Source organism: Galleria mellonella, unplaced genomic scaffold (assembly GCF_026898425.1).
Source record: "Galleria mellonella isolate WM207_F2 unplaced genomic scaffold, CSIRO_AGI_GalMel_v1 utg133, whole genome shotgun sequence".
Lineage (NCBI taxonomy): Eukaryota > Metazoa > Arthropoda > Insecta > Lepidoptera > Pyralidae > Galleria > Galleria mellonella.
The window spans coordinates 1610491-1626227 of NW_026441990.1; the positions used below are offsets into that span (position 1 = coordinate 1610491).

The 15737-nt window shown below is 32.9% G+C and overlaps 1 protein-coding gene across 10 annotated transcripts in view; it reads left to right on the plus strand.

The window, feature by feature from the left end:
- LOC113511153 (focal adhesion kinase 1) overlaps positions 1-15737 on the plus strand; it is a 181705-nt gene that overhangs the window by 124094 nt on the left and 41874 nt on the right. For 2 of the 10 annotated variants that reach the window (XM_052903161.1, XM_052903160.1), the window contains exon 2: positions 10809-11295. The exons of 4 other annotated variants lie outside the window; for them this stretch is intronic. In XM_052903161.1, the coding sequence (XP_052759121.1) occupies positions 10862-11295 (434 nt within the window). In that variant the 5' untranslated portion in view covers positions 10809-10861. Of the gene's footprint in view, positions 1-10601; positions 11296-15737 lie in introns of those variants that run through there. 4 more of the 10 variants (XM_052903158.1, XM_052903162.1, XM_026894756.3 and 1 more) reach the window with 2 other exon arrangements.

A 15737-nucleotide genomic window follows, 5' to 3' on the forward strand; every position in this document is an offset into this window, starting at 1 on the left:
TTCACATTTACATATTGTACTATTTAAAAAATAAATAGTATAGGTAGCTGGATTTAATACCTCAATAACTGGAGGGAAAAGAATTGTTAGCAATGGAGTTTGACAGCCCCATTGCTAGCAATATGCCTTATTAAGTCGACCTCCACGTGGTTACACCTGGAAACCATCGTGAACAATTTTTTTTAATTCGTCACGATGGGCGAACTGACCTACTTTATCCTCACCTATCATCCTTCACTGATGCCCCACCGGTGTATACAAATAGCGCGGGTAGTGTAACCATTCTATTATCATACATTAAAAAAATATCTCAATAACTCAGTCAGTGTATGTGTAACTAACTGTATCCCGCGGCTTTACTCGCGAGAATATCACTATATATAAAGTTTCGTTTATGTTAAATTAAGATATAATTTATCTTTAGATCAAATTTCATTAAAATCTGGGGGCCTACCATGAAATAAAATTCTGAATTTTCGGGCTCAATTTCGTGTTTTTGTTCGTACCTAAATCGACCCAGTAAATGGAGCTTAACGTTTCATTAATCATCAATCCTATCCTAATAGTCCAGAGGTACGATATTTTAATATTTTTAATAATTTTAAACGGTAAATGTAATTTTAACATTAAATTTTAAATTTTTATTTCGTTTGTCCCCGAAATTTCGGAAAATATTTCATAATAGGCCCTCCGTTCATTAGTTTTTGTCTGTGTAACAAACATTCATCCATCCAAACATAGTAACAAAATTTGGCATTTATTATTAAAAATAAGATATTCTTGAATAATGACTATTATGACTCATACTGTATTATAATGATTTGTTTTGGCTTTACTCATGTTTTTAAATTCGGCGATGTTCGTCTAGTTTAGAATTCAATAGGAGCCCTTAATCATGAGCGCGGTTTGGAACTGCGACAAAGCGTAAGTAAAGCCGACATAAATAAATACAGCATAGCAGAATATTATTCGTAGTATGGATAACAGCTGAGTTTAATACCTCAATAACTCAGTTATGTAGATAGGAGTAAACCCTAACGCCTATAGTAGTGTTCTGGAAGTTTGCCAATGTTACCCTGATGAGTCAGTTTATACTGGGAATACCTGAAACACGACGCCTATGTCATCCATTCAGTTGTATATTGTATGCACTTTGCAAGTTAATTAACGCTTGTTATTAACAATATATTACTACTAGTTTTGGTGACTTACTACGGCTACCGACCAGTCAATATACCTATCCCACACACGCGAAGTGAGTGGGATATGTTGATTGAGTGGGATAAAAAGCAGCCTATGTATCTATTCACCCCAAAAATTACGATAATCTAATTCATACCGACCCTAACAAACACTATTACATATTAAATTGTATATTAAATCTTTTGTTATATTCAGTATGAATTATGTACAATAAAGATTTTACAATACAATACAATACAGCATTTATTTTTTACTAGCTTTTAACTGCGACTTCGTCCTTGTGACCGGAATAAAAAGTAGCCTATATCCTTCTCTATCCCATATAATATGTGTATACGAAACTTCATAGGTCGTTAAAGCTCTATAATGTAATAAACAAACTCACTTTCATATTTATAATGTAAGTAAGGATTTATATAATAGATTAAGAGTAATTTTTATTCAAATAAATTTATTTTTATTAATTTTTGAAGTGTTTGTTTTTTTTGTGATTTACTACCTAAAAGAAACTCAACTGTTATTTTTTCGAACAAAACTCAAATCTTACAAGTTACAAGTTTGTGTAAATACAAATTACTAAACAACGTAAGATTTAGAAAAAATGTAATTAATATATTATTAGGTCTAAATAAAAAAAAAAAGATTAAATCTTCTAATCGTACCCGAAACTTTAACGCAAAGCAACTCACCAATACGTTAGTGGGATCGACGATCTATAAACATGCAAGTGGATTATGTGGATGAATATTCTCTATTACTTTGAAGCAGCTCAAAGGATTTATTAACAATTTGGCATACAAACAAACATGTCTGGAATAACTCATCATCTAATTTTAACCCCGGAAAAGTATCCAAACCACGATGGCCCAATGTTCAACATGAGTGTGTCATGCAAACGTACGTAAATACGAGTATACGAACAAGTATGGAGAAGGGATTGTTATTCCTATCGTGCCATAATAAAACCGGGAGAAAAGAGATTATTAGTAATCGGGTCTAACAGCCACGCTGCTAGCAGTATACTCTATCATGTCGACTTCCATACGATTCTCCCTGGAAACCGTCGTGGTTAATTTAAAAGAACTACCTTCCTCCACATAGTCATATTTTTTGGGACGAGTAGAAGGGAAGGAAAGATTTATTAGTAACGGGAATGTTGGTATAACAATATTTTAAGTCAGGACAAGCTGCACATGGTATCTCTGGAAATCATTGTGGTATGTGCCTGGTAAATTTACCATGATGCCAAATAGCTTAATGAAGTTAACTTTACGTATTATCCCTTACTGGTATCCTGCTGGCGTAAACCGATAATGCTGATGATGATTACCGTTTCATACGCATTTTGCAGTAGAAAATAGCCCCGCGCAGTTATTTTTTCAAAATATTGGCTTTGACTACAGGTATTTCAAAGATGTCAATATGAGATTACAATATCGGTCCAACACGGGTAGTAAACCCTGTCGATTGATCAAAATTGGATCAACATTGACAATATAAATTGATAGTATCCTCCCTTTTAAAATCTTAAAAATAAACTACAACAATTTAATAAAAGTCAATGGTATAGACACAATAATATATATTTTAAAATTACCTTTTATATTTTCTTCTCCCTAACCGTAAGCCGTCTTTTATCCGTTGTTTATATACCTGCATTTATTTTTATACGACATATGTATGAATAATGAATATGTATGAATCTATTAATATGTTACCTACTTATTTGTAGTTGGAATATTAAACGTTATGAGAAAACATCCTATAACTTATTAAACACGGTAAACTTGCTTCGAGATCCTGTTTCGCAAAGAAGTTTTGCACCTCAATAAGCAACCGTTGACATTCCATGGTAACTGGTCGCTTTCTCGAATCGGCAATGTGCAGAATTAAATGTGAATGAACAGCTGCTTCTCAAGTATTATTATACAAACATTTTATTATCCACTTAGCGTTGTGAATGTAAACACGGGGTCAATGTTAGCCGGCTAGCCTGGATTGCTAGGTCAAGCTGTTAAATGCCATTTCGCGCTAATATTATGAATGGACCGAATTCTTGCTTATTTATCACGCTTAACTAGTAACCGGCCCCGACTACGCTCCTCTTAATTTGTTTTTATGCAACTTAGAATGTCCAAGAAGCTGACGGCCCACCTGATGAAAAATGGTAACCGTCACCTATAGACATGACAGACAGACAGTACTATGGACATAAAAGAGTATACTATTTCGTCCATGATATGCCCTCCTCCCATACGTTACCATTCCTGAGGACTCAGGTGTTATTCCTCTGTACCCTGTAAATTTACTGCCATGTCCCACCCTTCAAACTGAAACACAGCCACGCAAATACTATTTATTACAAAACATTAAATTTACAATAGTATTATAGGGGTTTTGTCAATAGTTGCCACGCTTGACAGGCGGGTTGACAACCGCAGTTTGGCTTTTGGTTATGTTTTAAGAGAGTCGCTGCTGCGCATTCCTCCACTGTAAGCTTCCCTAGTCGCTTCTTACGATACCTACGGAAAAGGAAGGGATGGGTTATTCTATGCCGGGATCTACACGGTTAGAGAGTTAATATGAAATGCGTTAATTTTTTAATGGGTGATGATGGATTGGTAACCCCGCCCGCCCTATTGGTATACAACGACGAGGCACCAGTGGAAGATGATAGGTGAGAATGAATGCAGGTTAGTTGGCCCACCATGATGAATTCGACAAGAATTAAACATGATGGTTTCCAGGGGGAACCACGTGGAGGGAGGTCAACCTGAGAGGGTATATTGCCAGTAAAGGGGCTATTAGACCCCATTACTAACAACCCCTTTCCCCCAACGCCTTTGACGGATGAACAAACGAAATAACATTACCTAATATAATTATAGATTGGGCCCCACAAAAAATCGACTTCAATTGTAGAATAGAATTGAATAGAATAGAAATACTGAACTAATTTTGATGAAATTTATATGGGGCCAATCTGTAAGTCTATTCTTTTAGACAGGAAAAGAGTTTTACAAATCAATTTAGAACTGATAAAGTTATGATGTAAGAAATATAAAAAAAAAATCGAATTAAGAGCTTTCCTCTTTTTGAAGCCGGTTGAACAATACAATATGTCACAAATTCTTTTCTTCTCCAGAATATCTTAGACGACTCAGAAAATAAAGTATTATATAATGTACCTAAACATAAGAAAATTCGAAATAAAATCCTATACCAAGTCGCCTGACCAGCATGATATACTACTACTACGCTATATTTTCCTCATATGAGAAAAGACCCGTGCCCACTAGTGGGATATTAATGGACTGTTAAGAATTCAATAAATAATATTGAAAAAGACATACGTCGTCCAACTTTACATTTTTAATTAATTCCAATAATTAAATCGAGGAAAATAATCGACTCTTCCTCAAAGTCCTGTTATCTTTTATTTTATTACAACATTATGCATTACACTATAAATCTAGAGTCGTTTAACTTGGCGTTTATACTGCGTTTCCCCAACTATATTTCGCAATCCCTGGCTTTTATTAGCAACGTGAAAGACCCGTTAGAATGTATTCCATCTTGTAGGTATGGATTATTCGATAATGATATTATTAAACAACCTGTTTCCCGCGATTTTCAGTATATAAAGCATGTGTTAAGTTACGATGTAACCTAACCGTGTACCAAATTTAAATTCGTCCAATTGTTTTTTTTTTATGAGTGCTAATGAAATGGTATCCTCGCCTGTGCTATCGGTATTCTGGCGGGGCACCAGTGAGAGATGATAGGTGAAGATGAAAGCAGGTCAGTTAGTCCATCGTGAAGATTTGTACGAGAATTAACTGCGATGGTTTCCAGGGTGAATCGCGTGGAGGTCAACTTGATAGGGTACATTACTAGCAATGGGGCTGTTAGACCCTATTACTAACAATAGCTTCCTCCCCCCCCCCCCCGTGTAACCGTTTAGGCTACTACTACTTGCACTAACTTTTTAAATTTTGTAAGATCAGTATTTCTTTGCCAAATTGTATAAAAGAGGAATAATTTATTAATTACACTTATTGCGCCAAATAGCTACCATCTTGTTTCTTTGCTCTTTTACCCAAAGGTTGTCTGGAAAAGGTTATTTTAGCGATAAGACCGCTTTTTGTGCTTCATAAGTTTTTTTTATATTATTCTTTATTTTATAATATGTTATTCTTAAGTGTTGCAATAATAACTAAATAAATAAATAAGTATATTATTACAAATCAAATAGGGAGGAGATCATCAATTCTAATACAACTTACCTGACTTTATCCTCACCTATCATCATTTACTGTTGCTTAGCCAGCTTAATTCGATCAGTGCGTTACTATTTTTATTCATTTTAAATGTCATTTTCTAAATCCACAATCAGCAGTATTCCCGGGGAAAAGTAAATAAAGCTTGGATTACTAACAGATCCTTCACATTCAGACACAAGACGTGCCAGTTCATGATTTATGCCCGTCATCCTTATAGCAATACGTCATGTAACCCACACAATAACTAGGTCAGGTTATATAGTCATACAGTGTCGCGCCCTGACTTCATTTAATCGTAATTTAACATTTTAGTGAAATATTTAGAATTAGGTACTTATAATATAACATCAAACACTGCGCGAATACTATCCGGTTGTTTTTTAATCGCTAGATGAGTTAAATGCAATTTTCTCTGTCAACACACACAGGAGAGAGAATAACACCATAGGGAGACTTTGTACAAAAGTCGTTTGCTTAGGTACCTCTGTCCATTTCGTGTTTAACCGTGTTTGCAAGGCTGTGTTTTTATAGTTGTATTTACAGGGTACAGAGGAATAACATCTGAGTCCTCAGGAATGGCAACGCATAGGGAGTATAATGGGCGAAACAGTATACTCTGTTATGTCCATGGTGCTGTTCATGTCTATAGGCAATGGTTACTTTCCATAAGGTGAATTGTCAACTTATTTGTTGCAAATTGTATAAAAAAATATATCATGCATTTGCAGCTATCATAAAAAGCGTGATTGTAATTTAAAATCAATGGATAGAACAAGATGAACAATCTATAGAAATAGAAAAGTGGCCTGTTTCATTCACCATCCCAAAATACTACTCATATTGTTTACATGTCATCATAATGGTTGGTTGAGTCGTTAAAGCTACTTTTTTCCATGTACAAATACGCTTTGTAATCAGCTTCCAGCAGCAGAGTATTTCCGAACCGATAAAAACCCCAACCTAATCTTTTTTAAAAGGCAGCACACCTGCTATTCCTCTGGTGTTGTGGGTGCTCATGAGCGGCGGTAGTCACTTGCCATCAAGTGAGCCGCATGCTTGTTTACCCTCTGTGTTATAAAAAAGACGTTAAAATGTAGCAAATAAATTCAATTTTATATTTATAATGTTATTATTAGAAATCAGTGTAATCGAAGCAGTGAATTAATAAATCCAACGGCAACATAAATAATATATCTGGCCATGCTCTCGCGCCATTTATGGCCACATTGTGCGGTCCCATAGCGATCTCGGTACTCCGCTTCCGGCCTTTGTATGTACGTGGTCGCTGCCTCGTAAATAGCTGATGATGTCCCGGAATGCTCTCTCGTGTGTAAAAGGATTTATTTTCACACCACTTTCTGTGATTACAAGCGTACAAATATTACATGACTCGTGTAAGAAACAAGGCGCGTTTATAATTTATCGCAATACGCTACGATATCGTATGATATACGTTATTTATATTTATATGTAAATGTGAATAAGAGTTTGTTTGTTAGTTATGGCTTAGCTAATCACTATAAAATTTAGTAAATGCTACTTTTTATTCACGCCGACGAGACCATCATTCATCATTTCATCCATTATTCGTCCATTGCTGGACATAAACCTCCATAGACTGCCATAAAGAACGGTCCTGAGCCACCTGCATCTATTGACTCCCTACAATGCATTTCAGGTCGTCACTCCATCTAGTGGGGGGTCGTCCTACACTGCGTTTACCCGTACGTGGTCGCCATTCAAGAACTTTTCTTCCCCATCGGTTCTTCGAGCTGTCACAGCTTTAGCTTACTTATCCTTCGGGCTGTGTCGGTTATTTTGGTTCTTTTGCGGATATCCTCGTTTCGGATTCTATCACGCAGAGACTCCGAGCATAGCCCTCTCCATAGCTCGCTGGGTAACTTGTAACTTTTGCATATTCAGTCGCGGGTAAAAGCTAGTAATTTATAATCAATTCGAGCAATTATGGATAGATTTTGATGTATGTATAAGACCAGGACTTGTTTTTAATGTACCTGGACCGCATGTTGACCATGTTGATTGTTGGATTCCGCCAGCTGTTACTGTTCTTCATCATTATCTGATCATAAAATGAAAAGATTAGTTTTTGTATGTTTGTACTGGATAAATTGAAAAACTACTTAACTGATTTTAAAAATATTTTCACTTATATTAGGCTACCTTTATTCAACGCGTAACATAGACTGCATTTTTTTTTAATATTTATAATATTGTTATTACCAATCTTCTAAACTTTTATCAATACAAATTCCATGTAGAAACTCTAAATCTAAATTTAGTTGGAGTCAATTAGACTTCATTGAACCTAATTTGGGGTCAAAACTTGTCACGCAAAGTACGCGCAACATATGTTTCAATACATGTCACCGGTCACAATGATCCAAGTGTTTTTCGATTACCAGAATTCCATCGACTGAGTCAGATGCAGTCAAAATAATAATATCTCGAGTCGTGAGCCCATTTCCTGTGATTCAATCCGTCCTGCGACGTACTCACTGCTGCTTTTCGATGCATTTTTTTAATCAGACATTTCTGTGCTTCTTGGTAATATTATTTGTCAGATTTTTTTAATATTGACTAGTCGTATTTATGTAAAATAAATAAGTATGATGAAACATGATATGATGATGTATCATGTACGAACAAGATTTATTACTATACATCTCAAGTATATATATATATATATATATATATATATATATATATATATATATATATATATATATATATATATATATATATATATATATATATATATCCAAAACGGCTTTACCGATTTTTATGAATTTTTGTGTGCATATTGGGTAGGTCCGAGAATCGGCCATCTATTTTTCATACCCCTCAATGATAAGGGTGACCCAACCCAATTTTTTTTTTAATTTTTTGACATTTTATTTTATTTTACTATGATATATATTATATATATATATATATATATATATATATATATATATATATATATATATATATATACTAAGTTTCATGTCAAATTGTTAAGCCGTAATGATTCTAAGAGGTAACTAACACACTTTCATATATTGTAAGTAGAGATTTAACTTTGCAATATAAATACTAATTCAATCTATCATCTTCAATTAATATAAAATTATCAAAAGCTCTTTTGTATGTTAAGCATAATAGTATTTCAACGCAAATACTGTGATAGACGTTTCATACATAATTTTGTATGTCTATGTGTGGACACGCATACAATATTATATGTACGTCCTGTCACATAGAACTTATGCTTCCTGAGTTAGCATTTAGTATGCAACGATAACTATCACATCCGATAAATTCCAGTCGCTATTACGTGTTGAGTCGCATGGAGGTGGTATTGCTTTTCATATTGTTATCAGAAAATGCAGAAAAACATCTGTGATTGATTAAAGTTATTTTGATTCTGTTTTTAAAACCATGTAATACTACGAATTATGTAGACCTTATATATTTTTGTTTATTTATGTATACACGCATACAATACACTACGATGTTTGGGTTTCAATTGAAAATTTTATTATAAGTTGTACATGAGTCCTCAGGAATGGCAATGCATGGAAGGTATCACGGGTGAAACAGTATATTCTGTTATAACCATGGTACTAGTCATGTCTATATTACCATCAGGTGAGCCATCAGCTTGTTTGTCAATCTAAGTTGCATAAAAAAAGACATGGACCTAGAAATCTAATAAAGTAAGATGAAAAATATAAAAGTGCTAATAGCTACAGATATTTCTGAGGCCAGAACTTATATTAAAATCTTGCTGCCTTACAAATCTTACTAATATTATAAATATGAAAGTTGTGAAGGCGTTTGGATATGTTTATGTTTGTTAGTTAAATTACGCTTAAACGGCTGAACAGATTGGAATAAAATTTGATACACGGGTAGGTTATATCCTAACGTTAAGTTAGGATATTTTATATATTGATTATGCGGTCAAAACCACAGGAAACAGCTATTAAAAATTAAACATTACAATAAAATATTTTAAATTAATTAAAACGAAATATACTCGTAACTTAAATTGATTTTGTACAAATATTAAAAAAATGTCCGAAGACAGCGACAATAAAATTAGACCAAATTTGTTAAAGAAGAAAGTACTTATCCATAAAGGGATCAAGTTTCTCCGAATTGCCGTTTCAAGTTTTATGTCGGATTAAAAGTTTTTAAATTGTAATTATAATTTCATTTCCATTGAATTAACAATGAGCCGGAGCGAACATCGGCACTTCTGTTTTGTTAGTGACAGTTACATTTGTCGCTGTTACTTGCGGCTTCTTTCTTCAATCTTCGAATATGTTTATTAAATTGGACTTTCTTATTTTAAAGTAACCTTAAAAGGTAGCTCTTTTTTTTTACGAATGAAATAAAATATTTTTTTTTAATTTATCATCCACTGCTGTTTTATTTTTAAAAAGCAAAACATTTGCTTTAATTTTTTTTTTTATTTAATTATAATTAACGATGTCTAAAGATCACTAATTTTAATGTTGATAAATGATAGTTTAGAAGTACCTATAGTTAGACCGGTGCTCAAATTTGAATTGTTAGTTGATTAGAATTATTTTGTTTAATTCCGCTATTAGTATGCGTATGATTACTAATACTGAGGACTGAGAACTGACTACCATTAGTAGAAGCTCTATGACCTTCCCTATTAGTCATCAATCTCTGAGCATTATTAAATATACAACATGTGTGTAGACAGTAGGTAGCAAAATTAAATAAAATTATAGTAGCCAACTAACGAGTGATATGGACTTCCTCAAAATAACACTTTATTCAGTAAAGTGTAACTTGCAGTGTTTCAAGTATTTTTAGGTAGTTATATAAAAAAAAAATTTAATTAAAATTACTTATTATTATTTAATATAAATGCCATTTCAGAATGTAATACTGATTTCGAAATATCTTTTTTTTTAAACTATATTAATATCTTCAAGTGATTATTAAATATGTCACTAGATTAGATAGATAAGTCGAGTACGTACCTAGTGACATCATGAAATTGTTATTATGAAAGCATTTATATTGCTATCACGTCACGTATTTATACCTTCACTTGAATCATTCATACACTCATTCTATCTTTATCTAGAATTCGGTGTGGACGTATCTGTGATTGATTTAATGGTAGGAGGGGGGGGGCATGGACTTATATATTTTTATCTGTTTTATTCAGTTTGTCAGTTCACATTGGACATTACATACGTAAATGATATAGTAACTCGGTGTTGAGGATATAACTGACAAAATTAAACATTTTTTAATCAATAATATTTTAATTTATAGCTTCGATAAAATACGAGTATTTAAGTGAAGTGAATTTTAATGTGTTTTAAAAAATGGTAATGGAGTCAGTGCAGCAGAACGGACGGTTTTGGCCGTTATCACCACGCCTTTGGCGGAGGAGCAATGAGTATTCGAAAGTAGTTTTCGAGCCGAGAAGACCTCCGACGTCTCCAATCGAAATACGAAAGGAGAGATTAGACGCTACTCCAGATTTACTTAGAAGATACATCGTTAAAGAAAGACTGGAGCATCTAAACCTCGAAGAGAGATATTACAAAGAGGATACCAAGCAAAATAGATGGAGTGTAGACTCGAAAAAGCCTCCGTTGAAAGACGAAGGTAGGAAGAAAGCTGAGGACGTGGTCAAATTGAGAGTGAAGAAACAGAGACATCCAAGACCGAATAGTCTCCAACTATTGTTATGTCCGTCCAGTTCTGGGCATTATAGCAGTAACACTTGGAGGTACACCAGAGTGCGATCGAAAAGGTTAGTATTTTTTTTATATACTCCGTAATTGTTTCGTCATTATGAACCATATTCGGTTGGAATAAAGTTGAATAATAAGACTTAATAATTTTACAAATTGTGTGGTATATGTTATATACTATTTTATATGCTTATATATATATGAGCATATTAGATTATGCAACTAACGAGCACGTAAAACTATTTTACAATTCATCTAATGTTGATTCTTATGTTGAAGAGCTTAAAGTCCATTATTGCATGTAATATTCAAGTCAAATGAACACTACATTTTGCTACTGTAAATGATAAACGGATAGGTCAATGTTTAATCGGAAATCTTTTTTAATTACTAAAAGTCATTGCATTGAAAACGGTCTCTATTTTTAAATGACTAGAAAGAAGGAGCTTCCCAATTCGCCTGCATAAGAGCAATTTCAATTCCAAAATATAAAAAATAGAAGTAAACCTAATAGATCATAAAAAGTATGATTAAAATCAATTCAGTATTGGCTAGTATGCCGTGAATTGTTTTGTATGTTATTAATCCAAGAGTTTATAGGCGAATTAAGTTTTTATTGTATAAACATTTGTTGTATATTAATATAATATATATTTATTTATTTTATGCTAACAAATTTATAAACTGAACAAGCTAATAACATGTTACATATAAATATAAGTGTATGTATCGGTTCTTATCTGGGTTTGAACGACCTCGCAAATTCTGAAACTAATTATAGAATGAGTTCTTATTACGAAAACTTATCATACTTAGTCTATTTTATTTTAGGTCCTATTTTAATTAATATATCTATTATGCTAATTATTATTACTATCTGTCTTTCAAGTTGGTGCATACAATATATACTTTAAAAAATCATTAAAATCAGTTGAGCGGTTTTGGAGACCAATGTAGTGTGAACGAACATCACGACAGTTGTTATTAAAACGATACCTAAATATATGACGACGCACCAAATTCAGTTTAGTGACTGGTATACAAAAGGATTTTCGTTTCTCGTATCCAGTATCCGATCAGTTTTTTTGTACTACTTGAAATGACAAACAATCTGAACGTCCACATGATGGAAATTAGTAACCGTCGCCTAAAGCCATGAACGGCACCATGAACAACACAGAATACACCGTGACATAGCAAGGTCATTTTAAGTTCCACTGAATGTATTATCTTATTTTTATCTACCAGTGAATATGTGTATTTTAATAAATATAAATGATCTTCTAGTTTAAAAAATATATAAGATTTATTAAAATAAAACTAGGTAATACTAGCTGTATCCCTCAGCTCCACTCACGCGAATCTATATATAATATAGTATCTCATAAGCTAATTTAGTATCTAACCTATCCGAGTACTAAATTTAATTCAAATCCGTTTAATAGATTATACGTGCAAGAGTAACAAACATCCATCCATCGTTACAAATTTTCACATTTATAATATTAATAAGATGGTAGTCTAGCAGTAAAGAAATCAAACCAATACCTTTTCATAATCTGAAAATTAACAATTCCCTTCTCCTAATATTCCCTAATTTTTCTCTTTACCTAATAAAAATACCTGAGCATAGTCATATTTTTTCAAATAAGTTAAATGTTGTAAATTCAATTATATGCATAATCGGATTTGTTCTCCTGTTCGTTGTACATATATGGAATGCCCTGATATAAGTGTGGGTGTATCAGGCGGATGCATTCTTTGAGGCTAATGTGCATTTAATATTTTATTCATATTTATCCGCTATTTACTATATATGCTGTAGATGAGGGATAATCCTCGCCGTGCTTTTTGTTCGTCTAATGACCTGCATAAATGAGGACATTATTGTATACACTGACACCCCAAATTCCTAATAACAAAGATATTATATCCTAAATTTCATTGCTAAATCCTATCCTTCAAAGCAACACACAGCTATGCATACACATCTTGATTTGATTCTTGCTGCTGAATTTTAATTGATTGTACAACCCGCTACAAAACTAAAGTTCCATCCTAAACATCTGGATGAGTGAGACCTTCGATCATGGGTTTTCAAAGCACTTTCTTCCACCCCCAACCTCGCTTTAGAATTAACTGCCAGCAGCAATATTTCCAAACTGACACGACAATGTAACCTTTAAGAACAGAGTATATAGAGAGCAGTAGCATATCTGCAATTCCTCCGATGTTTGGGGGTGCTCATAGTTGGCGTTAGTCACTAATCATGTTCATTGATCCCCCTGTGTTATAAAAAAGAATTGCTTCGCGGTAAAAACTTGAATAAGACAAAGTTATCGGTAAGCAAACGACATTTTTAACTCTCCTTTTATTAAATGTGCATAAAAGAAGAGAATTCTAGTGAACTGATGAAGGTCAGTGGAAAACAAAATATATTGTGCCCCGCCGACCCCAAATATTAGGACAAAGGCAAGGTAATAATGATGATAAAAATTGTATCTGATTCAGTAAATGAACTAGTTTAATATCTATCTATTGTTTTTTCTATTGTTCCATTGATAATGACATGATTTTATGATTCTTATTTCGATTTAAACTGATCTGATAACATTTTATTAAAAACTATTCGACTATCTTTGTGATTAATAGTAAACGTATTTGTATATAGATTGCTGTGTTCCCTTACAAAGAATAACCGGTTCACCTAATTTTTATATTACGCATCTATTACCAAATAGTAAATCTCTAGAGAAAGACAAAAACACAAAGACGTACAGACATACTGATAAAATGATATTTATCATTTGATGAATCTACAGTTAGATAGTGTATATAAATGTAGCCTTAAATACGATAAACGTTTGATCAAATTTGGGACCCCAATTTCAAATGAATGGTTGTACATTGAATAGTCATTTTTATAGAAAAGTGTATTCTTTTCATTTTTGACAATTTTAAGATTAAAATGTGTGCTTTAAAATTAAGTGTACTTACAAGTTCTAAATTATTCTATTATCGAGCTCCTAGCGTTGTCTATCGACTCAACATACTTCCTGCCCTTATCCCAATTATATAAATTTTAGGGTCGGTGTAATATGATTGTATCCGTATTACTCAAGATTTTAGCATTTAGTTTTATTATCGTCCACCTGCCTGACTTCAACTCTCCTTGGGAATGCATTTGTTGGTGGATCCGTCACCTATGACATGCAGAAAAATATCGAGGAAAAAAGAAGGAAGATACTTTGGAATGAGTGAAGGAAGTTGGTAGGAAAGGAACTATCGACTCCACCATAAAATATAGATATTATTCTAAAGTAAGACCGCGTATCAAGACAAATCAAATTAAAGATAAATCACAACCACTCATGATTAAGGATTATGTATTCATCCAGAAACTAGTCGAGCTTTCTCAATCTAATAAAACGTAAATTAAACCGGTGGTTATTATATTAAAATATATATGTTTACGAAACTTTTAACAACAAAATCAAAATAAGCGTATAATGAATGCACAAGTTCACGAATGATGTAATACGTTCATAACGTATATTTGCTATAAATATGCAGTGCAATGTCCTTACTAAGATGGCAGACGGTTACATACCAGCATTTGGTACCAATGTGTTCAATTAAGGACAACACTTGCTTAGTAAAATTTTTAAACTATGTCTTACTATTTTACACGACTGCTCAAAATGGAGGACACTGTTTTACGGGTGTGTCAGGTTCTTGACGTCAATAGCTTTTTGCTAGGTAAAGTACCTAGCAAAAAGCTAGTACGCACGGATTTTGGATATAGGAAAATCAAAGAAATATACTATTTCTGAAAAGCGTATCAAGAGACAACATACACCAGTTTATAAATTAGACCTTCTGGAATACAAGTATGAAAACCGCATCTAATTTTGTGCAGTATTTTTTGCGTGATGCAGGGTTAAACATACAGATAAACAAAACTTCTAAAAATTATTATTTTGGCATAAATTAGTCTTATTAAGACACTTAATTTCACATCGTCTTAAATATTTATCATGTACAGAGATGATATAGTAACAATTTTATTATATTAGTAAGATAGAGAAGGAGAATCTGATTAATTTTTATTCAAATCATAAATTTTTTATCATATTTCCCTTATCAAGCGAAATCACTAGTACAAGTAACTAAAAAATAATTAACCTGTCAAACGCTTGCCATTGATGAGTCGGCAGTAGAAGTCAAATAAATTAAGAATGAATTAAATAGATTAATGTAATAACAAATTGTGTATATCCAATGTATAATTACACAACTTACGTTGGCTCACGATGACGGTCAAAACATTTTGATTATCAATTTAGATAATCGAACTGTTGGTCATGTTTTATTGAAACGACATAATTGTATGGCCGTAAGCGAATATTTTTAAACAAGATTCTAAACTAACCGAAACCTTCAATTAAATAATAAAATTTATATCTATCTCATTACACATAACTCGGAAAAAAGGACTGAC